General features: G+C 39.4%; 1 protein-coding gene across 1 annotated transcript in view; it reads left to right on the forward strand.

Moving 5' to 3' along the window:
* The window catches only part of ATP10A (ATPase phospholipid transporting 10A (putative)), a 110,359-nt gene that overhangs the window by 27,966 nt on the left and 56,307 nt on the right, over window positions 1–26,086 (forward strand). The window contains exon 2 of the mRNA XM_021546625.1: window positions 14,096–14,300. Within this exon, the coding sequence (XP_021402300.1) occupies window positions 14,096–14,300 (205 nt within the window). The remainder of the gene's footprint in view (window positions 1–14,095; window positions 14,301–26,086) is intronic.

Raw genomic sequence — 26,086 nt, forward strand, 5'->3', positions numbered from 1 at the left:
TTCTACCCAGATTAAGATCATGTCACTGCTTCTGCTGTGTCTTGTTTGAAAAGATGAAGGAAAATGATGTATGTAGAGTTTTGAGCCAACAGCATTTTTTTTACTCATCTTAAATAAAAAAATGACTAAAGAGTCTTTTGAGTGCTTTGTAAAACATTCTACTTATTTTTATGCATAATAAATGCATACAAGTCTAAAAATGTCAAGGAAATATGCTTGTTTTGATTACATTAAAAAAAAAAAAAAAACTCAGATAGCTTAACCCTGAAGAATTTATACATCTTTCTCATACCACACTCTTGCTCTGATGTCACAGCTTATATGTAAGTCGGGTTTCTGAAAGTGCCAGTGGTGTATGGCTTTTGTCTCCATAGACAGACCAAGCTGTAGGCAGCACACAAGGAGTAGCATGCTGACAGAGTGACCTGGTGTATTTTGGAACGTGTCTAGACTGGATTTATATCCTGGTGGCAGAAGTAACTCTTGACATCTGTTTACACAAGAAATTGATTGTGTCGGGGGTAGTTGGGAAAGCATTTACAGAATTTGTACTGTGCGTTTACAAAGCAACTTGGTCTGAATTAGTGCTTGCAGATGACAAATTATTTTCCTCTGATGAGTAAGACCCACATCACAAGGGGATTGTAACCATGACTTTCAGTTTCAGGAATTTTACAGGCTGGGATGTCTTCCTTACAAAGGCTTCTCCTTAGTTAACCTCACAGATATGAAGCTAAATGCAATCCACTTAATGTCTGAAAAAGTGTTTTATCCACTAGAGAAGTCCTAAAAAAAATACATAACCAATCAGGAGGTGCTATCAAGAAAGATCACTGCTACAGAGATATAGCAAACGCTAGATAAGGAGGAGAAAGGTGTTTTGGAGATGATTTAGCAGTCAGCTGGATGTAGCAATGAGGAGCCATTGTGTTCAAAGCCGTTAATTGCTGCAGATAAAGAAGGAACATGTAGCAAAACAATTATGGAAGAAGGATGGAGAAAAGACTGGAAATTAACGTCTTGATAAGAGTCTGCTTTAGGGAGAGAAAGAAACGCACACCTTTAAGGTGTGTTTTTTTAGGATGGGGTTAGGAGTGAAAAATAACCCTCAGTTAGAGCTTTGTGTAACAGAGTTGAAAATGGTCATGTGCCAGCTCTAAAAAGCTGAGATTCAAATACTTTAATTTCTTTTTCATTTCTTTCAGGCTTGTGAGGAAATGTTCTGGATAAAAATTGCTTTCATTAGGTCCACAGCTTTCAACTGCAGGACTAGACTGGTTTAATTTTGAATACCCTATTGTGGGATCAGATTGTAGTTCAGTTTTAAGACGAATACTCTCACCTTTATACTAGTTTCTGCTTAGAGGTTGTGATACAACCATTTTGGTCTGTGTCTGCCAGGTTGCTTAATACTGTTTTTTTCTGTCTATGAACAGGGTGGCTGCCACTTGCTGAGATGCTTCAGATCTCTCAAGCTCTTTTAGTACGCCTTTTAGGCTGGTTGTTACTCTTCCATGATTCAAACCCTCTCAATAGACAGTCTCTTTGAAATTGCTCTAAGCTCAGTTTCTGGATGTTTCAAAAATTAGTCACTTTCTTCTTCTGGCTACAAAAAAGATCTTGGTTTTTTGTTTGTTTTTTTTTTTCCTAGGATATTGAATTTCAGTGTTTTATAATTTTTCCCCGCAAGGAAGGTATGAATGTGAATTATAGAAAAGTCATTATGGAGTTTGGCCAGAAAGAGTGCTTTTCTGCCTGAGTTTAAACATCTGTTTAGATATGTTTCTGAATCTGGGCCAAGATTTGTAGCCTGGTTTTGGAGTTCAGTGAACAATAAGTGAAAATCATGCATGGAAATTGATTTAAATGTTTTAAATGTTTTCCTAAATGTGAGAACAATATTTGCCAATAAATTATTCAGTCATTTCCAAGAAAGACTGAGCTTGATGAGCTAACCTTTCATGTAAAAAGAAACAAAGGACAATATCGATTCCTATTAGTTGGCTTGCTTAGATTTTAAATTCTTCAAAATTAATTTAAAAAGAGTTCCTGTGAAACAATGTTCACAGGTGATACTATTTCTTTGTAATAGGGCTATAGTGAATAAAAGTTTCTATTTACAAGCTTTTTGTTTGAATATGTACAAATCTGTCAACTAACAAGCTCTTGAAAGTATCTGGCGTATAGCTGAAAATGATTGTTTGGAAGTATGTATAATTACTGTGGGAATTATTATGGTAACATACACTTCATTTGGAAAATGTGTTGTCTGGTAAGGTGATAGAAACAGGCTATCAAAATTTGTACCAATGGTGTATTGTTCTTTATAAATTAGCTTTTTTATTGATGATAGTTCAGTCATTGTGGACAAGTGGCATAGATGGTGTGCTTCCCTGCAGAACTCTATAATTACAAAGTCTCTGAAGAACTATGTTAACAGGTTGAGATGTACTGTCTGCATGAGCTTACTGTATTTCATAATGCCATTGGAATTACGAGATACACAATTCATAGTCATTTTGATTGTAAATCAATGGGACAAGAAAGGACTGCATTTCTCTCTGAAAACATTATTGCGAAAAGTATTATTCTATCTTACTATTTTATATTCAACCATACTCATTGACTGGCTACAGTAAGTTTGGAATATTAATGAGATGAAAATCATCATCCTAAATTCAGAGGAAGCAGCAAGTAGTGTGAAAACAGTCAAGTTGACATTAAAAGCTTAAAATTAATTTTTATCCTGATTTTTTAAAATGTAGTTACCTGCAGTATCAGTCTAGTTTTGAATCTGAACCACTCAAATGTTACTAAAGGCAACCTACATTTCTTTTAAATAGTAGGATTTTACATTTCCTGGTTCTCACTTTTTCAATATCTCTATTATTTACTTTCACCAAGAATTTTGAATATAAAATTTGCATCTCTGGGCATACTTGTTTTGACTCAAACCTTCAAAGATTCATATCACTGCATATGATTTGCATGGAGTTTGGTCTTCTAATTCTTCTTTGATGGAAGTGAGGAACATTTTTATATTCTGTGGATTTCTGTAAGAGGGCCTTATATAAGGCTGAACTCAGATTTCATTAGGACTTAGAGCATAGCAAATCAAGACTTACACACACCCAGATTTCAATCTAATGTAGGATCCAACCCAGTCTGTGTACTCAGATAGGACTGTTGGGAAGAGCTCCTAGGACCCAGTTGAGATGGAACTTTAATGATCATCATTAAGAAGGTATTTTTGGGAAATATGTCATCATTATTTTAAACCAGAATTTTAGAGATTTTCAGATTTTTAAATTCTATTTTGAGAACAATATGCTAATTTAAACATGTCCTAGTACTAAGATATGGCCTGAGGCTGTTTGCTTTTCCTTGCATTTGTATTCTTCTCTTGTTGGGGCAAGCAGTGATCCAGAAATGTAAAGACAGGCTGTGTAACCTATGAGAGCAGCTGAACACAGAAAAATTGGCCAGATACAGCCTAAGATAAGTCACTACATTTAAAACTTCAACTGTGCTTCTCAGATCAGGCTGAAGTACAAGTTAAGGCTTATTCTCTACCAGATACATGGACAAATTAGGATTCTTCTGAGTTGTGGTGCCTTTTACTGCTCCTTCCCTCTTGCAAATGTACTGATGCCAGAGGTGTTTCTGCTTCAGATCAGGGGGTCACAGTGTTTATGCATCAGATCAGGGATTCTTCATAGAATCATTGAGGTTGGAAAAGACATCTAAGATTGTTGAGTCTAACTGTAGCACTGCCAAGTCCATCACTAAACCATGTCCCCCGAGTGCCACATCTGCATGTCTTGAATATCTCCAGGGATGGTGATTCCACACTTCCCTGAGCAGCCTGTTTGAATGCCTAACCACCCTTTCATGGAACCAATCTTATTGAACAGCCAACCTAAGACTGCCCTGGCACAGCTTGAGGCCATTTCTTCTTGTCCTGTCTCTGGCTGCCTGGGAGAAGAGGACAACCTCCACCTGGCTACAGCCTCCTTTCAGGAGGTTGTAGAGAGCAATTAGTTCCCCCTGAGCCTTGTTTTCTTGAGACTCAACAACCCCAGCCCAGCTCTCTCATTCTCCTCTCATGCTACCTGAGCTCCATAGCCCTCACCAGCTCCACTGCACTTCTCTGGACACACTCTAGCACCTCAGTGTCTTTCTTCTCACGCAGTGACTTCCTAGAGCTAAATGTAAAATGTCAGGCACCTCTTTGGTACCAGAGCAAGCACTGCAGGAACCTGCTGCTCTTACACGTTTGGTTCAGTCAGTGTGTTAGACATTTCTCATCCAAGAAGTCTCATAGCTCTTCTGTGTATAAAACTGCAAAAATAGCAGCAAAGAAGAGATAGTAATAGTAAATAATAAAAAAAAAAATAAAGTTTTCAAAGAAAGATAGTCATATTCATATTTCAGGTCCTTAGCCATCTGTTCTGTTCCTCCAGATTAGGAAGAGACTTCTAAGAACTCAGTTACCACAGACTTTTTGCCCTCCTTTCTGCTGAGCCACAGCCAGTTAGGAGGACATTATGATGGGGCAAGAGCAGTGGCTCACAAGTGAAGTTTTATCTCATCCCACTAGGAATTTATCTCAGGGCATGGGACAGCCAGTTACACCAGTGGCAGAGTTCTAAAAGCAGCGTGCATCATCTGATCAACAAAGGTTTGCCAGATGCTATTGTGATACACGTTTTGGCTGGCTTATGACTATTCTGAGGCCTCTTCCATTTGCAAGTTGGCATTCAAGCTAAGGTCAATGTTTACCTACAAATCCTGCCAAACCTTTCCTCCATCACCGTTAGACAGATACAGAAGTGTTGCAGTTTGCTTTGTCTGAAAGTCAAGACATGCACAATGGCCAGGTTAGACTTCCCCTTTTGTTGTACCTGCCTGGGGGTGTTGGGTGCAGGCCTCTAACTGAATGGATGTGGAGATAGACCACAATTTTATCCAGGATAGCACCTTAAATCTCCCTTTGTACACCTTGGTGTCAACATAAGTGTGCCTGAGTTTGAGGTTTTCCTGTTTATTCAGTCTCCATTGAATGCACATCCTCATGGGACAGAGGAAAGGAATTCCTTAGTAACTCTGCAGTTAAATATAATTCATATGAATCAAGAAAAACGTGTACCAATACATGCTTCCAATATCCTTGAAAATCAGTAACCCACATATTACACCTTTGTGCTATTTAGTCTCACTTCATAACAGAAAAACCTGTTCTGCAAATATACAGTAGCATCCAGATTTTTCTTCTGCAAGATTCTTCCAATAATACTACAGTCAAGAGTTTTTTTCTTTCTTTTTCTTTCTTTCTTAATAAGGAATAAAATTTTCACTGAAGTGTTTGAAACTCTTAAAGAATGGGATTTTCCTCGGTACCTGTACAGAGCCATGCTTAATTTACCTTTTTAAAATGTATCTTTAAAATATGAAAAGCTCCCTTGGAATGGTCATCTGGTTGCACTGATTTAAATGTAGTGGGGATGCACCAAAAGGAGGATAGAGTCCACCAGATTTGTTCACCTAGGCACTCAGAGAGTATTCCCAAGTCTCCTCAAGCCATTAATTATTCATTTAGAGAACAAGGACCCTGGAAAGCTCCTACATGGAGCTCAAAGTCTTACCAAAATTTGGCACCTAAGTTCTCCCTAGGAAGAGTTCCTGCTTTTTCTTTAATTGTTTAGGCAGCAGGCGCAGATTCAGGAGGTTTGTGTCATTAGGTATCTACTATTTCAGTGTGTCCCCTTCAGCAGGGTGTTATTTCTTCCTTTATGTTTTCAGAACACTGAGCTTTGCTGACTCTTTTTGCAGTGGCTTGGAGCAGCACTTTAATGGAAATATTCAATATTAATATCTGTGATGGCTCTGAAAATCAGGATGAGAATCTTACCTGGCTGTGAGCAAGGTCGCATTCAGGCTGTTCTTTCACTTCCACCTCCTTGTGTGATACTGTTTAGAAAACCTCAATACTAACCTATCTGCCCTGCTATATATAAAGCAACTGATTTTCTTCTCTCTATATATATGTGTTTACTGGAAGAGTGATAGGACTTTTTTTAGCTTTTTTGGCAGCAAACATAAGAGGTTGAGAATCATGCCACTTACAGAAACCCTGATACTAGATGTTTCTCTGGAACAGTCTTGTTTTAAAATCAAGTTCTAGAAGACAGTTTTGCTTTCTTCAGTTTGTATAAAGTTTCATTATATGTTGTGCTTTTATGTTTCATGTTGTTATCACAATAAGTTTCTTGGCTGAAAAATCATTTATTCAGGGTAGTAAATGTTTCGTTATAGTTAACAATAGTGAGGTTTCTGTCAACATGAGGTATAATGGAGATAACACTGCCAAGAGAAGTTAAATTACTACTTCCACATTATAAGCATGAATCGTTGAGGTTTCCTGGGTACCTTTGCATAGCAAGTTTCACTAGTAGCAGAAAAATTAGCAGTTTCCAGAAAATATGAATTTGATAAAAGGCACCTTTATACCTCATCTGCACTATATATGCAGATTTGCTTCTAGCAACTGTAACATACATTTGCACATGCTTATCCTCCTAAAAACAAAAAAAGTATCTTTGAAGTGCATGAAAATAATGCTGCTAAAATAAAGTGAAGATTATGGTGTCTCTTTAGAAACTTCAGTTATGAAGAGATTTCATTCTCTTCAGTGTTTCTCAAAACCACACTCTACTAATCTGTTTTGTCTGATTAGTGTCAGATTCAGAGTCTCTTTGTGATTTATTTTCATAGAAACAGATGTTATCATTTGTTGTGGAATGAAGACATACTCTGGGCATTATGTAACCTCCTTTGGCATTAACTTATGCTACATGTTTTTCCTTCATTTTGCCATAATATTGTAATTGTACCCAAATGGTTCTCAACATGTTTCCGTAGACACTTGACATGTTCAGACTTTGTGCAATGTATGCCTTGGTCTCACAGACAGCACTTGTTTTTAAACTTGAGATCTGCTACACCCATAATTTTCAAATCATAATTGGTACTGGTTATATCACAGCAGTTTTGTTCACATATTTCACTGCTGTCCACCAGCTCTTATTTTTTAGCTTGTGATGAATTTTGCAACATCTCTGCTTGCCACTGAAATGTTCATTTAGTGCTATGGACTCCCTTAGGACTCTCCACACCAGCAGGTCTAGGAGCTGAAGGTGAAGGATCCAGACTGGGAAAAAGAAAGAACAGATGATTTGGGAAAATTGTATGAGCATAAAGGACCTATGGAGAAACAGATAGATGCTGGAGCCTCCCTAAAGGTAGTCTGGCCTGATGTGACACTTTTGTGTTTGCATTAGTTTGAGGTTCTCCTTCAGAAGTTGCTGCTCTTTTTGGGCCTTGCTAATTAGCTCCCAAGTTTTTTTAGTTAGCTCCTACCTAACCAGAAGATTTGTCACAGCACTTGTAGGCAATTGATTAGAACATATTTTAAATCACTGGGAGCAGAGATGTACCTGAAGCATTCTTTTGTGCTAACCCAATCTATTTCTACCTCCTGAGATGAAAAGGACCTGGCTGATATCAAGAACAGATACAAAGTGTGCTTTGTACATGCACAACAGCTCTTTGACTGTCTTTTGTGGAGGGTTTCTCCTCTTCCAGACTTAATTTCTTGCTGTTTCTTTAAAATCCTACTGGCCAACCTCAGCTGGCAGGGCAGGCAAAGGAGTCAGATTTCTTTTGAAGACGGTTGTTAGTTTGTTACTTCAAAAGCAGGTCAACGGATGGGCTTGGACTGGGAAATGACATTTTATCTGGATGTTTTGAGAGGCTTGAAAACCTCTGGGTTGCAGCTAGAATGCATGCGGGAAGGGGTCTGCTTTATAAGCCAGGTCAAACAGACTGAATCCCCCAAAGGTACATGAGAACATCTTCCAGACTTCTGGCACATGTGTTTTACAAGCCCTGCTGAGGTGACTGTAGTAGTCTGTGCTGGGACACAGGTGCTGCTAAGGCAGCACCACACAGAAGCACAGGTGCCCCAGCCAGTGGATCTGATGGAGCAAATCTGCATCAGCCATTTTCACTCATTAACTGTATTTTTTGTCAGTGGAGAAGTACATGAAGTAAGAAATGATTACCTAGTAGTCCCCATCCACTCAATTTAATGTATAAAATTTCTAGCACACAGACCTCACACAAGTGGAACAGATTACAGCTGCATGGTCTTCATATTTCTTTGCCAAGTATTGCTTATGGTAATTTTCCCAAACTTAAAAAAAGAAATTCTAGAGAAAAAGCAAGACATATTTTATCTTAAGTTATTATTATATACATATATATGTTATCTTAAGTAATTTTTAATAATTCCTTATTATGCAAAAAAAAAAAAGTTAAAATATATTCAAAATAAATAAACAATTATTTTTGTGATTTCTGAATGGAGACAGCTTAAAAATCTTCAGCCTTTTGTAGATATCAAGTTATCTACCTATATCTATATCTATATCTATATCTATATCTATATCTATATCTATATCTATATCTATATCTATATCTAATCTATCTAATAATCACTTGACAGTCTGTCTTCTGGACAGTCTACATGTCCAGAAAGCAAAATTTTGAGCATGATCTTTATCAGCTCATGTTGCAAAGGAGGCCAGAAGAAGAAAAATCACAACTAATATGAAAAGAAAATGTCATTTATGAGTTTCTGTGTTTCTAAATTAGAAACTGTCATTTAAAAAAAAATCATCCAATAGTTTTGGTTGTTCAATTTTTGCTGAACAAAGTAGTAGTATTACTGCTAACCAAAGTCAATCTCAAATTTGGCACTCATCTACAGGCTGTTTTGCTTCAAAACAGAGCATTGGCCAAATATATGCAATAGACTAATGGTAGACTAATACGAATTTTCAATAGCAAAGAAAGTATTTTTCTTTGTGTTCATGCACTTGGAAGAATGTTTCGGACTTTTTGTGTGTATATTCAAGAGCAGATATGTTAGGATAATGACACTTTATCATTGCAATTTGACTCGTGTCAGAGCCACATTTGCTGTTGGCTAGCAGACATTTCAGCTATTCAGACTTTTGAGCTATTCATCTTTAGATTTCTGTTAATGTTTACCTGTAACAACATGCTCAGAAAAGTGAAAGCACTGGAAAGTTCTACTTCCAATTGTGGCAGAGACAAGCATGAAGATTTACATGACTGTGGGTTTAAACCACAGCTGATAGATACATTCTTTGCATGCAAGCATATTGATAAAGATTAAGCTGTGTGCAGGAGGATGCACATTTTTAATATTTGAGCTCAACAGAACATGTTATAGTAGCTAGGCATAGCTGTCTGAAATTAATAGCTCATCATTGTGATTTAACTAGAGGATAACAACAATATCTATTCCTTCTGCAGAATGGCTTTAGTTCATGGCAGCATATTGGTTTGTAGGACTTTTATCCAACTCTCCAAGCTTGAAAGATTTAGTATCTCTGACCTCTTCCTGTGGTTCATCATGGTCTGCAGCATTCATCTCTTGTAGCATCAGCCTTAAGTATATTGTAGGTAATAAAATGTGTCTTCAGGCTCATGATGAATGAGGGCAGGTAGAACTAGAGTTGTGGGTTGTCAGCTTCCAGGCTAGATATCCGTGTCACAGTTTCCTGTGACCACTGTAGGGAGCTGGACTCACTAAGATGCTGCCTCCCATTCCTGTGTTCCTGCCAGAATTCTTTGAGCCTTTCAGCAGAGTATTTCAGGAGGTTTGGTGATGTTGAAGTAAATTTACCAAGTCCCTTCAAACAGTGCCTGCAGCTGCCACAAATGAGTGGTTTAGGCCACTTCAAGAGTAACAGTCAAAGGTCTTACCAAAAGTAGGTTTTAATATAAATTTGTGAAAGCATGACTTAAAAGTTTTATGGTAAAATTCACTCTATTATTACAGAGATGAAGCATACAGGGAAAGTAGAATTATAATGAATTTTGCATGATTTACACAAGAGCCAAGCTAAGGAAGATTTCCCCATTGAATGATGAGTTATGGAGTGGGCTCCCCTGCTTTCTAAACTTCAAGGAGTCTAAATGCAACTCAATCCAAACTTCATCTCAGTCTTCATCCATGGGCAATCTAAAGGATTTAATGGGGAAACCATGTTGTTGGTTCACAAGATTCAGAATGGACTCCCTTGCTTTCTAAACTTCACATGCAGCCTGGGTGTGGCTGAATCCAGTCTTAGCATCAGACCTGGGAAATGGTTTCTGTTTGAAGGATTTAGCAGCACTCAGTAATTGACTAATTTAATATTTACACAGATTCAACACGACTAACCTTAATCAAAATAGTAACTTAGTTATCTATAGGGTGTTTAAATCAATTCATGCATGCATGCACAAAAATATGTGTATGTGCACGTGTGTGTATATCTTATATATATGCACAAAAGTACCTGTTAGAAGTTCCACTTTGTTTCACTGCAATGTCAGTGAATTACTCACATTGAATGTCTTGGCATTTCTCAGTGGGGGAGGCTTGAGTGTCAAGGACTGGTGGTGTCGGCCCAGGCCAATTCATCAGCTTTTGGTGACAGTCCTCTGAGTCTTGATAGTTTGCAAGCTCTGAGTGGCAGAGGGACTGAGGGATGTGCTGGTACAGCCTGCTGTGATCTGGGAGAACTCAAAGGGCCTCACGTAGAACCACTGTCTATAAGGTCACAAGATGGCATTTTTTTCATTAGTCCATTTCCATCCTGACTGTAACCCAAGTTGATAATTACTGAAATTATTCAAAAGCTCAGTTTCACTGGAGTTGTGATTCAGGTGAGTAATGTTCCAAGGTTATTAGGGGATGACTGATTATTTCTCATTACCCTCCTTGGTCAGACAGCACCTGTCTCTGGTATGAGCAGTGCTGCTCCACTTTAGCCATGCAAGGGTTCCTGGTATGGTCAAGGGACATTTCACTGCCCAACTAATTACACAAAAGCCAAGGCCTAATGAGAATTATTGAAATTGTAGAACAGGCTTGAGGAGGTAGAACAGACCCCAGGGGGGTAGGAAATGCACCACCACAGAAGCCCTGTACTGAGACTGCAGAGGACTGCCATCCTTTTGGGCTCCTTCTCTTATAGAAAGTCTGGCTTTTCTAACTCTCTATATTATATAATTTTACTGGCACAATATAACAGCAAGAATAAACATTTAGTAGGCAATATAAAACTTGGACAACAAAGTCCTATCTCTGCAGAATCAATGGAAAAAGCTTAACCTCATCAATGGGGTCACTTGATGTGTTTGTACTGGCTGCAGAATATGATGGATGTCTCGAGCTGAGCTAACCTGCATGTTCAGAGGACTGGCATGTTAAAGGAAAGCTTCATAGGGCCTGATGTAATCATGATCCAGACAGTTTCTGAACCACCCCATGTGACGGCAGTATCATGCCAAACTCTGCAGAGAAGGCTTGCAGTGACCACTCACTGGCTGTAGTGAGACAAGTCTCAGTTCAGAACTCTGCTAGAGGACACAGATCAACTCAGTCTAAAGAGGATTAGGAAGTAATTTTCCATGAAGACAGTAATTTTCCATCCACTATTGACCCTTGTTAGAAAAGAGCTGATCAAGTGGAATATGGGGCCAAATTATTCCCGTGTGCCTAATGAAGGGGGCTGTGCCATGGGGCCCTGGTGCATATCCAAGAGGTCTTACATTCATAGATTTATTGAATCATAGAATGGTTTGGCTTGGTGAGGACCTTTAAAGATCGCTTCGTCCAATACTCCTGCCAGGAGCAGGGACACTCTTCAACACATCAGGTTGCTCAAAGCCCTGTTTTGAACACTTCCTGGGATGGAGCATCCACAGCTTCACTGGGCAACCTGTTCTAGTGTTCCAGCAGTCTCACCATAAGAAATTTCTCCTTTATGTTTCATCTAAACCTATCCTTTTCCAGTTTAAAATCATTACCCCTTGTCCTGTGGCTATTGGCACTGGTAATAATTGTCTTTTTTACAAGTCCCTTTTCTATATTGATAGACCACAATAAGGTCTCCCTGCAGCCTTCTTTTCCAGGCTGAACAACTTCATTTATTCCAATAGAGCCATTTGGCCTTGTGTTGCTTAATATCCACCCTTCCTGCCACCGTGTATATAGTTGTGGCAGTTGCTAAGCATGTGAGGGATGAGGAAATGCTAAAATAGTAATGCTATTTCAAACAATAGAAATTAAATAAAAAATAGTAGTGCTTATAGCATAGTATGGGACTACTTGCTATTTTTATCCTGATCATGGTTTTGTGCTGCTGCTCCTTGTACATGCATTTGTACATCATCCAGTTTCACAGTTAAAAAGGATGAAGAACAACAGACACATTTAAAGGGATTTGGAGTTACAGATTGCAGAGCTAAGAAACCCTTCAGATCTGCAGTGCAGTAATTTGTACTGTATTATGGCACACTGGGTTTCAAAGCAATTTATGCTCATTAGCAGAGAAAGTTAAATGTTTGTTGCAGCCTGATTATAAAGAAAATTTGTAATTTCAGCACCTACTAGGTGAATTACTATTCTTTGTTAATTATCATGTTTTATACTTGGTCCGTACTAATCCTTTTCAGGTTTTATCAAAATAGAAATCACAGCCATAATTTTCATTCTTCCCTTTATAAACTGGATGTTAATGAAAAGACAGTGAAGAAATTCTGGGGGATGAAACCTCATGTGATATCTCACCCTTTATTGTTCAGGATTTTGGCTAAATACTTTTAGTTACTAATGCCTCTAACGCCACTGAAGGCATAACTATCAGTAACTCCAAAGAAACAACAACAGGATTTCCCTGTTTCCACTTTGTTACAAATCTATTCACATTACCGCTGAAAGTGATTTTTTAAAAATAATATACTTTAAACAAGATAAAACAGCCACTGCCACCTCTCCCCACCCCTCGTCAGAATCCCATTCTGCAAGTTAAAGTGCTGTCCCAGGAGACAGTCTCCAGTGACAGTGCCAGCATTGACAATTATCTTGGTCCTCACACAGCAGAAAGCCTTCTAATGGCTTAGAAAAGTGTCAGTATATTAACTTCCCATTTCCAGGTGGTATTTTAACAAGTCAATACTGGGGCTGTTTTGAAATTGATTTATTTCAAAATCACAACAGAATAAATCACTTTCCTCAAATGCCAAGAAAGCACGTGAGTCTATGCCTGCTGTAAAACTAAAATCTGAAATTTTAGCTAAACTTAATTAAGCCATCTTCCTCTTGCTCTCAAGAAATAGTTAAAAACTAAAAAAAGTAGAAAAATAGCATGGCCTTTAAAACTAGAGAGGTTTAGTGCTTGTACTCCAAAATGAAAGGTTCAGGGTATCTAAGCAGGAATCAGCTATGTAACAGACAGCACTGGCTAGAATGGGAATAACCTAAAAAATACTTAAAATAAATTAGAGTGTCCTTTCCCAGTAGAGTAGTTAGGATTCCATTTGAACGCACAACATGTTCTTGTAGTTCTAGATTTAGTGATTAAATTCCTCTCAGTTAGGGATCTTTGTTCAACTATGATGTGCAGCAGTATACAGTTTGTCCCTGTTGGAAAAAGGGAACGAGGCGAAGCTATGTGAGGATGCATCAGAGGGTGGCACATGAAGGGAGAACATTCAGGAGCCATTCCAAGCAGATGTGCTGGGCCCACACCTGTTCTCATTTTCTCTCTTGCCCTAAATGTGACTCCTTTTCACACAGTATGGGCACACCTATCCTTCTTGGGGTCATATGGGTGACTCAGAGCATAGAGGGAGAGAAAGGAGAATGTGTGAAGCTCCTGTTTAGTCTGCTTAGTCAAGTCTGACATCATCATGTTTTCCTCTAGATCTTAAAAGAGGGTCTTGGTAAGTCAGACCTGTTTCTGAGTCATTGGAAAATGGTCTCTTGGCACTCTGCATTGACTTTTCCCAGAGTAACTTGAGAGTTCCTGAGGACCTTCGAAAGGCATTCCTGTAAGAGGAGCAACAATTACAATTTGTGACAGTTACAAACCAAATCAGACTTATCAGAAGCATCTCAAGCTGTGCAATTTTTTTCATTAAAAGGCTTGTATGGTTTCTTTTTTTTTTTCAGAACTGAGAAGAAATATATAAGTAGATACTGGAAAGAAGTGAAAGTTGGAGACTTTGTGCAGCTTCGCTGCAATGAAATTATACCTGCTGACATATTGCTGCTCTCCTCAAGTGATCCTGATGGACTGTGCCACATAGAAACAGCCAACCTGGACGGTGAAACTAACTTAAAACAAAGGCAGGTGGTGAGGAGGTTCTTAGAGCTGGTAAGTCTCCATTCCTAACTCACATTTAAGATAAGAATTTATTTCAAGAAAGTAGGTGGTTACCAGTATGCTCCACACCACCTAAACCTGCTTGATCTAATAGTGCTGATGATCTACTGTCATGGTTGTCATTAACATGCTAGCACTTGTCAATAACTGACCTCATCATAGTATCAGAAGTTTCACCATCATTTTCCCCTGAATGTGAATAGGAATTATTTGGGGCAATTGTGTGTGGTTGGAAAATGTTGGGGGATTTTAATGGTTTCTATTGTAGCTTGATTCTTGAAAACACATTTTAACTGACCAAGGAGAAGATACTTAAATATAAACATGTACTTTTCTTGCCTGCAAACCAGATCAGTTTCAATTAGGAATTTGCCTCAAACTCTATGTTGGAGAATATCCCTCCAGCACTTGGAGCATTAAAGCTTGTAAGATTTAAAGGTACAGCTAGCATTTGTTCTGGAGGTATCTGTGCTGAAAAATTGTTTTACTGCTCTCTTACTGTGCTTATCTCTCCCCAACAGCACTATTTTGAGACCAAACATAATCCAGATCAGTTACTCTCAGCAGAATTAGAGGAAATTACCTGAAGTTTTACTTGCTTTAATGATCTTATTGAAATAGTATTTATTTGTATGCCCTCCTCTCCCACTCCTCTTGCCAGCTAACTCCAGCTTCCTGTATTTGTCAGGGAAAAAAAAAAAAAGAGCTCAGCTATATTGGTTCTCCTAGTAGCACTTCTCATTTGAGGGATTTTGCAAACAATGGGAGCTGTTGCCCTTACCACTGTCATCAAAGGTAACCACAGAAGCCTGTGGTTGTACTGAGAAAGATCAGCATTAATGAAGTTATTATCCAACCAACAGGATAAAAGTCAGTGCCTTCCAAATAATTGTTTATGGTAGGTAGACCTTTTCTCTAAATAGCTTGTAAAAATGTGAGATAAGGATTTGTTTAATGATCAGTGATTTCCACACAGAATTTAGACATGGCATGGCACCTACCACTGTGGCAACAAGCTCAATCAATTACAGGCCAAGTGTTTCAAAAACTCTTATTGTTTCAAAGTTAATTGAATTGTTGCTCAAACCTCCCATCCTGCTCCTGCTGAGAGGAAATCGCTCCTATTGGAGAGAGCTTCAGAGAGGTGCTCAGATGATGTATCACAGTTTTCTGCTAGTGCAGACTTCTTATATGACTTCAGGTACATTATGTAGGACAAAAACTGTAGATTTCATTTAGGTGACTGAACACAGGTGTGTTTTTGCATTTGTGGGTACAGTTATAAGCTAATAGCACATCCCAGCTCTGTCTCAAAGGGAAGGCACCAGGTCCTCCACTCATCTACAGCAGATGGCTGGATTTCTGCGATCTAAGACCACTGAACATATCATTAGGTGTTGGTAAACATGGTGAAAGGAATTGATATGTCCAACTACAAATTATCAGAAAATTGGCCTTGAAGACCCTTGCTGCCCAAAGGAGTTCCTTATACTGTCTTGGGATCCCCAGCTCCATGGCAGCAGAGTATTGGTTCAGCATTGCTGGAAGTTGTCAGGCTGAGAGGACACCTGCCTAGTCTACAGACTGCCCTGCTCCTGTGAGCTGTAGCACCTAGATGTGTGCCTGAGCCCATCAGTTGTGGAGTCACTTCTGTGTCTTCAGCCAGCAATCCCATGCATGCATTAACACAGCAAGAAAACAAGAAGGGAGTATCCCAGCAACCTTGTGTTTGGCATACTCAGTGAGGTTTAAATTGCTGATCCAAACCAGACAGCTAAAGACTTCAGCTCTGGAGTTTGTACAGTTTGGCAAGACTTGCAACCTTTAGGCTGTTGTGTGGAAGTGAGTGGCCATTTCCTCCTCACACAGGTTAAAGATTATTAAAGACTGAATTGGGCCTCATTGAGGAAGAAAACTGAGGGAACAGTTCCTGCCTAGGGAAGCATAGCTAGCTCTATGTGCCAAGCACATCACAGTATATGTGGCATGGCTAGCTCAGCATACCTTGCTTTACTGAGGAAATTAGTTGTCATGTCGATATTTGTAGTCAGCCTTGTAAGCACCTAGCACACTTTGGATTTCCAGCCCATCGTCCTTCCATATCTTAGTTTTCTGTATCAGAGGATGATTATGGAACTTTTCTATCTCAGAAGTGGGCTCAGAAAAATGTGGATAAATATTTTTTAAAAATAAATTTCAGATCACAAGGTGCCAAGCTACAGTAGCTGTGAGGTCCATAGTAAATTGTCAGGGGTTAAACTGAGGTCAGTGACAAAAGCTTCATTCATTCCAATGAAAACAGGATTGGTCCTCAAGGAGGCAAGTATTGAAAGAGAACTTGTAAGAAAGCCACATGTGATTACCTCCCCTCTCTTAAAATAGCTGAGAAAGCAGGAAATATCCAAGCCTGAGTTCCTACATCAACTAAGTTGTAGGCAAAGTGCACACTTGTAAGTAAGAAGTCTTCAGCAGCTGCAGCATCACAGAACCTCTCTGTAACAGCACCCCATACATTATCCAGCAGAATACTTGCCATTCTCATAAAAACCCAGGCCAAAACCTCTCTAAGCATACTGTTAATTTAATTCATGAAGCAGCATTAGCTTTCACACTCCATACTAGTAAGTATAGGCTCTTACTGATTCTTGAAGGTACTGCCTTGCTGAGAGACATTCAGCAATGGGATGGAGGGAGGTGCTTGGAAAATGTCGGATGAATAGTAGGAGGACAGCCAAGTAGCATGGAATAAGAATGATGCCTGTCTGTTGGGCTGAAGTTCACTTCCTATCTGGATATATCTTACGTTGTCACAACTGGAGAGAACTTAGTGCTAGATCTCATAAAATACTTTGGATGATCAAAATTTTCTTGTATCTAATGCTAACCCTCCTTTTGCCAAGCCTCAGAGAAGCTTATTGCCAAGTCTCTTACAAGACCTGTATCCCAACCAGTTCATGCATTGGCTGAGAACGCTTTTACATTTTTGTATTAACACTCTACTCAGGAGAATAACTCTCAGTTTTCTTTATAGCTGTTTGGTTCTGTGTCATTCTGCAGCCCTGTTGTTCAAGCAGGAAAACAAACAAATAAATTATGTAGTCCTGACCCTCTCTTTCCCACGCTGCTAAACACTTTCCCCACCTCCCTTACAGAATGACGTGCCTTGTCATGTGGTTTATCACAGGACAAAAATCAGATTTTTTTTGAATTTTCTTTTCAAAGTATCAGCTGTTAATAGCTGTCTTTGAGTAATGTCTCTGTATCAGTATCTCAAGTTTTTAAAAGAAACTTTTACAAAGGTTGGCTTGTCTGTGCTTCATATATGAGATAACTGATAACTTTGGAGCACATGTCTGTGAAGTAGGTCAATGAAGGATAGCTATTTCTATACCTGTCACTCAGCTGGGCATGGGAATGGAGTGGGGGTGGCAGCAGGAACTGTTGTTTTAAGCTAATGCTGTGCTTTCTTGATTCTGTTCCTGCCTTGTGTGCACCCACACAATTTACAGCCCTGAAGGTCTGTGCTGAGCTCTCAGGCAGCCTGGTTGCCAATTTGGGGTCACTGAAGTTGTGTGTGCACTGAGCAGTTCTCTTGCAGCCACTACGTTTTCTCCAAAGGCCAGCACTGGTATGTTGGGTACAACTGTCCTCTGGAAAGGCCACTGTTCCTCCAGCATCCTCTGAAGGATCTTTGTGTGTTTCTTTAGAGCAGTAACAGCATATAAGGTCCATAGTCTCAGAGAGGAAAAGGCTTTACAGTTTCCCACTTCCAAACCTTGGTTCAGAAAAGCAGCATTCTGATACCTTTTCAGCCTGATTCTTTCAGAAGCAATAATAAATTATAGAAGCTTTTCTCTATCCTTGTCTCCAGTGCTTTGCAGGCATTATTTTACTCTGAACATATGCTCAGAAGGTCCAGGATTGGCATTTGTGGGCTTGGATTGCATCTCCCCACTTGTGAATTCCAGGAAACTATTTTCCTTTATAGTGCAAGTGACCATAAATACTGCTTATTTTAGTGCTGCTTTGAGTTGTCTGAGTAATTTATAGTAGACTGGGAACATACTGCTTGTTAGCTTTGCATGTTTGTTAATGAATGCAGTCTGTCAGACATAAACCTGTGCTTTGTGTATGTGATTCTACACCTTATCGATGCACAAGCTGTGAGAAGAGTCACTGATACATTCCTCTGGCTTCCATGTCTGAAGACACCAGCTTGAATTATACCTTGTTGTTGTAGACTCAAAATAGACAAGAGAAAAGAAAATCACTCAGTGGGTAGATTAAAAAAAGAAAAACGAAAACAGGAGATTTTACAAAGGCCTTGACATTTTTTCCTCCAAGACTTTAAATATTGTGTTCTTGTTATTCTGCTACTACAGCAACAGGATGTGTTAGAAGTGTTTAAAATAGCCTTAAACATACTTCTGCATGCTATGTCTTTAAAATGAACAGGATAGTGGACTGTCTTCACCCTGAAATACAGATCAGGTTCATGTGTGCAGCATGACTCACTGGCAAGTGCAGCGAGGAGAAAGCACTGTACTAAACCCCACTGTTTTAACAGTGTTAGCCATGACCAGTAAACATATCTTAGAAAAAAAAACCCAAAAAAACAAAAACAAAACAAAACAAATCAACTTTTTGTAGGTATTCTGCCCTTGCCCATTTCCTTCTGATTTCACACCCACCCTGACTGCTGCCAAGTCACAGCAGCCATTTCTGGTGCACTGGATCTAACAGGAGACACAGTAGGCAGGAGGAATCAATGTGTTTTCTGTGCTACTCTGCAAGCTGCCGTGCCACCACACCCTCTGCAGTTGCTTATGGAATGTTTTCCATCCCTCTGAGACGTCATGTCAGCCGCTCTTCAGAGAGTGGATAAGCAGATACAGCTTGGGCTGTGAGAGCTCAAAACTCCCTTTCAGATTTCATAAACTTGATTTAGGATATTTTGATAGTATGAATCTAGACTCATGAAAAACATTTACATTTCCGTGCTCCACTGTTTTTACTCAGTATGCCTTTTAACAAAATCCACAAAGACTCACTGTGGATTCTGGAGCAGCTTATGGTTTATTAACCACTGCCCCTGTCCTGGATGTTTATGTGGAAAGCTTCAGTTCGGCTGAAAGCTAAGCTGAATGTAGCAGCTGCCATCCCCTGTGAGAAGGTGCATGTATCCCTGTGGGGGCTGGTGGGGTAGGAGATGCATTTTTTCCTTCTCATTTTCTCCTAAGTGTAGAACTTCATTCAAAACAAACTTATTACTAGCATGATTAAACAGGTTTAGATAAGCCTTGCAAATTACTTTGTGACTGCTTATTTACTTCGTCTGAAAAGCACATCTGAATTTGGTGTCTGCATGTTTGGAAGGTTCATTTGCATGCAGACTAGGACCAGAATAACTAATGGATCTGATTTCCTCACAAGTCAGTTTCTGAACACTTTTGGAATATGTATAAATGCTGAGCCTATGCTTACTGCAGGCATATTTTTTCATCAGTCCTATCCTGGAAGTTGGGCTAAATTGACAGATCCAGCTTTCATTGCTGCCTTTCCTGGTCCTGCACTGTGCTGGAAATATATTGACTACATCTGGACTTAGAGAAATAGTCCCACAGCTCCCTGTTCCAAGCATTAAGCCATTTAAGCAATTTCTTTTTTTCCCCATGAGTCCCAGGCAGAAGCTGGCCCAGAAGAGAAGATTGGTTTCTAGAAGGGCTGTGCTGTAAGCCTGACTTGGTTGCTCCAGACTGCTCTTTGTATGAGGTACTTTGGCAAGGGCAACTCATGCTGATTATGTGTAAACAGCTCACAGGGCAGCCTTGGCATCTCAGTGTAGATGTTGCTTTTGCATTCAGTTTTTTACACACACAATGAATTTTTTTTTTTTTTTAAAGAGAAAATAAAGCAATTTTCAAATGTTAGTTTAGCCTAAACTGAGCTAAGATTTTTGTGCAGCAATCTGCATTGTCTGAACTAGCCCAGTTTGAGGGAACAGTTGAAGTTAAACCAGGTCAACTTCTAGGCAGACTAGTTTTCAACTTACCTGTTGATATTAACTTCTTATCTCAAAGAGTTTGAATTAGTCTTATAATGTAAGACTAGAGAGGTATAGCTATATTCTCCCTGTTACTTCTTGTCTGACTAGTAGCCTCAGGGAATCATCCACCTGCAATTAGTGGGAATAGTACACTATTATAATCTAGTAGATGGGAATTAATCAGCATGCTCACTGTTTGACTCAGTGTTGTTTTGACTGTGAGTACTTTAATAAGATAGAATCAGGCCACAATAACATCAACTGCCTCTTTAGCATCTTTTGGGAGTTATCCCTTGTGCAGTTATTTTTTGCAGTATTTTGAGAAGGTTCAGAAGGTGATGAAAATTGGCTTGAAAATTCCAGATATGCACATGTTAAAACATCAGATTAGTGCTCCATCCCACAGGTGTTACCAAAATTAATTTTCCAAAGGGAAAAGAAAGTTTAAAAAAATGAACCAAACAAGCAAAAGTAAACAATGTTTTTTGCAATGCACTACCAGAATATTAAATTAAAACCTATCGTTTTTAGTTTTAGAATTTAGCTGAAGACTTTAGAGAAAAAGTCCTGTAAAAAGACTTGTGTTTGTTAGTGCAAGATTCAAGCATGTCACACCCTGAGAAAGACTTTCGTCTGAGGTAATGCCTTGAACATTCAGTAGGTTTCTTTGATAGGTGTGAATTGTTGTGAAAATCTCTACACCTATATTGTTGTATCTTTTTTTTTTTTTTTTTTTATAGTATCTTGTTTAGAGATGACTTGTGTGGAAACTGGGCATGTCTAGTTGAAGAGGAAGCAACAGCTGTCTCTAACAGAGAAACAAACATATAACAGATGTGTGCAGAACAGCCTGGTGCAGAGAATGACCTGGTGCAGAGAAATCGGTGTTGTGGCAAACTCTGTCTGAGCTAAACGTGCTAAAGGAAGGTTGAGAGCAATGTTTCACTCCACACCTAACCATGGCACTTAGTCAGCAGTCCCACACTGGGAGGCATGGGGAAATAAACTCAAGAATGATGGTTCACTTCCTCTTTGGTCAGCTTTGGGCACTATTATCATCTCCTTCTAGTTTCCATTGCACAGGTGTCCAGGCCACAAGTTTGCATTTTGAGAGAGCTTCATTAGAGAGACAAAGAATTTGAATAACTGTAAGAGAAAATTTTGGCTATAGTAATCTAAGCAATAGCAGGAAGGGGGAGAGTAGATGAAGAGTCCTTAAGAGTTTGAAGAGTGCTGAGTAGTTGACTTTTGCCATTAGTATGAATGTGTTTAAATGTAGATTAAAAGGTCTAAATTGATGAATGTAAGTTTGAGTGTCATGGCTGTGAAGGACCTCTCATCCCTAGGGTAATCCTTCCAGCACTAGTGGAACACTGGTAAATCCATGTAAGGAAATGTATTATGCCAGTGCTTGTGCTGCATCAAAGCTCTGTAGAGGCAGGAAGTTTCATTCTCTGTATCAATAACCCAGGATTTCTCCATTTTGCTTTTTCTCTGGAAAAGTATTAGAAAACAAAAGAGCATTTCAGGTCCATGGAGAAAATAAAATGCTATACTACTTTCCTGTTATAGAAAAGTAAACATTTACATTTAAAGCAAGTTAAGAAGAGATTTTCCATTTTTTTTTCCCTCTCTTGGCTTTTCTGATACAGCCTAATTCAATTTTACTGAATAAATGTTTATTTCTAGAACTGTTTATTCTTTAGCCATTAATTGGACTGAGAACAGGAAATACCTGGAATATATGTTCTTAGAAAATGAGTTTTTGTAATTTAGCACTGAGAACTCATGATTTTAGGGCCAGGATTTTCAAGCTGGAAACACATCATGTTACATTGGTCTCTGAAACCAGAACCCCAGATGGCAGTATCGGTGGTTAGGAAAGGATGGAAAGACTTTTTCCAGAGCAGAAGTGTTCACAGTATTGAGACATATAACCCCAATTACATTGGTGTGGTCTCACTGTCCTTTGAGAGTACTGAGGTGGAGAAGAGGTCTGCTTTTCTGCCAGAAACAGCAGAGGAACAGTATGAGGAACTCCTGTATTTATTTCAGCATCAAGGATGTGAATTCTCATCCCACTTCTCTTTTCTCCACCTGCTGCTACTCTCCAAGTCTTTTACACAGTTTAGTACTGATAAGCCATCGTGGTCATTAGAAATTTGCATTCAAATGTTACATGGGAAGTGGCTGGCTGTATGTCTCAAAATTGATATTTCAATGAAACCATGAACATTTTTGTTCCTTGATTATACTTGGGTTCATACTTTCAAGCTCTGCTATGACTCTGTGATGGTCAGATACTTCCCATTACATGTGTGCACTCATGAGAGAGAGAGCGAGTTGTGGTTGTCCTGCAGGTACATGACTGGACAAGATACTGTTCTCCCCACAGCACTATAATGCTTACACTTCTGTTTGATGTTGAATTAAAAATATCTGTTGTGCATGGAGATTTATAGACAGCTAATACCCTAATTCAGCTTTCTTAATGATACAGAAAATAGACTGGTTTACATCAAAGCAGGGAACACAACCTTTTGGCTTCCAAGAGAAAGAGAATTTGATTAAAAATGCATATTAGTTGTCTTAAGCATTTTGCCTTCCTCTCATTAACTTTTCCAAGCTTCTCTACATACTATATTTTTAGTATGTCTTGATTTAAAAACAGATTGAAAAGTATATCCCAAATGGCCTCATATACCTGTATAGCAATGTGGCCTGTATGGCTGAGATCATGGGGATCTGACTTACAGGCTGCTGCAGTATACTAGAAAGGGCTAAAAATGACTGTCCTGCTAGTAGCTGCATGGAGGTGGGTCATGTCAGCTACTGAGAAACAAAAAGCTGTGTCCTGGTACTTCACAGAAAGTTTGTGATCTTTAGGTTACATAACTGATAATGACAGGGAAGGAAAATGAAACAAACTCTTTCATCAGTTGATGTTATTATCCCTGTTGGTGTGACATTTGTTCTCACTGGTTGCCCTTCAACATCTCACATTTTTGAATGCTTATAATAATGAATATATGCATAAGAATCATATAATCATGGAGTAATTTGGGTTCTAAGGGAACCTTTAAAGACCATTTAATCCAACACTCCAGCCAAAGTCAGGGACATCTTTCATTAGATTAGTGTTCTCAAAGCTCTGTTTAACTTGAATCTGAAACCTCAGTGATGGGATATCCACAGCTTCTCTAGGCAAACTGTTTCAGTATTTTACCATCCTTTTAGTAAAAAATGTATATTTTTGTTTAATATAAATCAACTCTCAGTTTAAAAATGTTTCCCCTTGTCCTGTCACTGCAAGCCTTGGTGAAAGTATCTCTTGGTCTTTCTTAAAAACTGCTTTTATATATTGAAAGGTCTCAATGAGGACTCTCTGGAGCCTTCTTCAGGCTCAACCACAACTCTCTCAACCTTTCTCCACAGGAGAAGTGCTCCAACGCTCAGATCCTTTTTGTGGCTCCCTTCTGAAACCTGTCTTACTTGTTACATGTCTTACTTATGCCAGAGCTGGACACAGCATCCCAGGTGGGGTCTCATGAAAGTGGAGTAGAAGGGAACAGTCACCTCTCTCAACTTGCTGGCCACACTTTTTTGATGCAACCCAGGATACAGCTGGTTTTCTGGGTTGCCAGCACACAAGTCCAGCTCATGTCCAATTTTTCATCCATTGGTATCTCCAGCGCTACGCCCCGGGGCTGCTGTCAATATATTCATCCCCCAGTCTGTGTTGATAGTGGTAATTGCCCCAGCCCACATGCATATGCCCTTAGTCGTGAGGTCTGTATAGACCCTTCCCTCCAACATGCCAAACACACCACACGGCTTGGTGTCATCTGCAAACTTCTGAGAGTGCATTCCATCCCACTGTCTGTGTCACTGATGAATAGTACTGGTCCCCAATACAAACCCTCGAGGATCACCATTTGCTGGTGATCCATCTGGATCTTGGTTTCAATCTGGATTTTGGTTTCCATCTGGATACCAAACCACTGACTACAACTCTTTGGACACGGCCATCCAGCCAATTCCTTTCCCATCTAACAGGCCAAATCAAGACAGAAGACTGTATCAAAGCAGAAGTCTGAGTAGTTGACTTCTACCCAGAGGATAAGACAGGTGGTGAGGAAGGCCTGCACAGGAGTAATAGATTCTGCTGTGCTGCTGTGATCTAATTCAATAGGTCATATTTATATACATGTACATATTCATGTATGTTTAATTTCCACAATTACCTGAACAAAGCATACAGACTATTGAAGCCAAAACTATGCAGGAACTTTGTAGTCATTGTGCTTGCCTGAAGCCTCTCTAGAGGCTGTCTAGAGAGCTAAAAAGGGAAACACAGTCTCTAAAAAGGGAAGACCTCAGTCTCTGCCATAACGATACATTTTCGTTCCCCTCAGGTCATTTGCTAGTTTTGGAACTGAAAAAGCCATTGTGAATTTCCTTTCATAACATTCATGCAATCAGCTGGTATCTGAAAAATAAAACACCCTTGAATTCCTTGAGAAGGTGTTCTTCATTTTGCTAGAGGTAACTTTAACATGTTGATTGCAAAGGAGCTTGCTCAATAGAATAGATAGCAAATGAAAATAGACCAGAGGGGAAGTTGCTAACCAAAGTGTTCTGCAGCCATCCCAACTTCCCCCCTGTTCTGTGTATGCCAACCACAGCCTGCTGGCCTCAGACTGACTGTTAATGTTCACAGCTGTACCTCCACCCTCTCCACAGAGCTAAGAGACAAGAACAGAAACGCTGGGATTGAGCATAGAAGGTTCACTCTGAATGCCATGTTTGCAGTAGGACAGGCATGTGATGATAAATGTTGATAAAAATATGAATCCAAGAGAAGACAACATGCCAATGTCCAGCCTGGGGAGTTTTTACTTGATTAAAAGTAACACCTTCTTGTTTAAAATACCTTTTACTTGATTAATAGTAACACCTCACGCTTGAGATGCTCATGGAAAGGCTGACAAAACTGTGATAGTGCTGATATAAATGCTGCCCTATAGTATTTGGAATAAAAGGTGTCTGTCTTCTCATTAGGACTGCTTCTTTCCCTTCTTTCCCTCTGTACTCCACTGCAGTTGCTAGGGGCTGGAATCTCTCAGTTATGTAGGCAATTGGTGTATGTTGCAGGTTTCCCTCACATCCTAGAGACATTTCTTAAACATGATACTTTGTAAGATAAAGCTGCTTTTATCCAGATTCCCTATCTTCAGGCTGAGGTAGGGTCATCAAACTTCGGTGAGTTTAACTGCATCCTGACATTGCAGCTGTTGCTGTTAGGTTTTACTGTTCACAAGAAAACCCTTGCATTACTAACCACTCTCTTTCCTGTCAGAACTCTGATGTTCTGGGTTTTATTTGTGGAATGCTGTAAGAGCAGTGCTTGGCATTTCTCTCTTCTGGGTGAAGGATCTTAGTCCTTCCCATAGCCATTTCTTCTGGCAGAACTTCATCCGACAAGAAGTCAGACTGTCCAGCAGTCTGGACCAGAGCAGGAGCAGGACAGGTATATTCAGAAGCTGATCTGAGCTGTTGTGCTACTACTTTAAAATGACTATGCAATGTTATTGCCTCTAATAAACTGAAGTATTCTTCCAGCATGTAAGAAATGGGTCAGAAAGACTGCTAGAAATCTTTCCAGAAAGGAGAAAGCTCTGGAGAGTGGAGAGAGTTACATCTGTCTGTGAGCATGAAGCGAGAAGCCTCT

The sequence above is a fragment of the Lonchura striata genome, chromosome 2 (assembly GCF_046129695.1).
Source record: "Lonchura striata isolate bLonStr1 chromosome 2, bLonStr1.mat, whole genome shotgun sequence".
NCBI classification, from domain to species: Eukaryota; Metazoa; Chordata; class Aves; order Passeriformes; family Estrildidae; genus Lonchura; species Lonchura striata.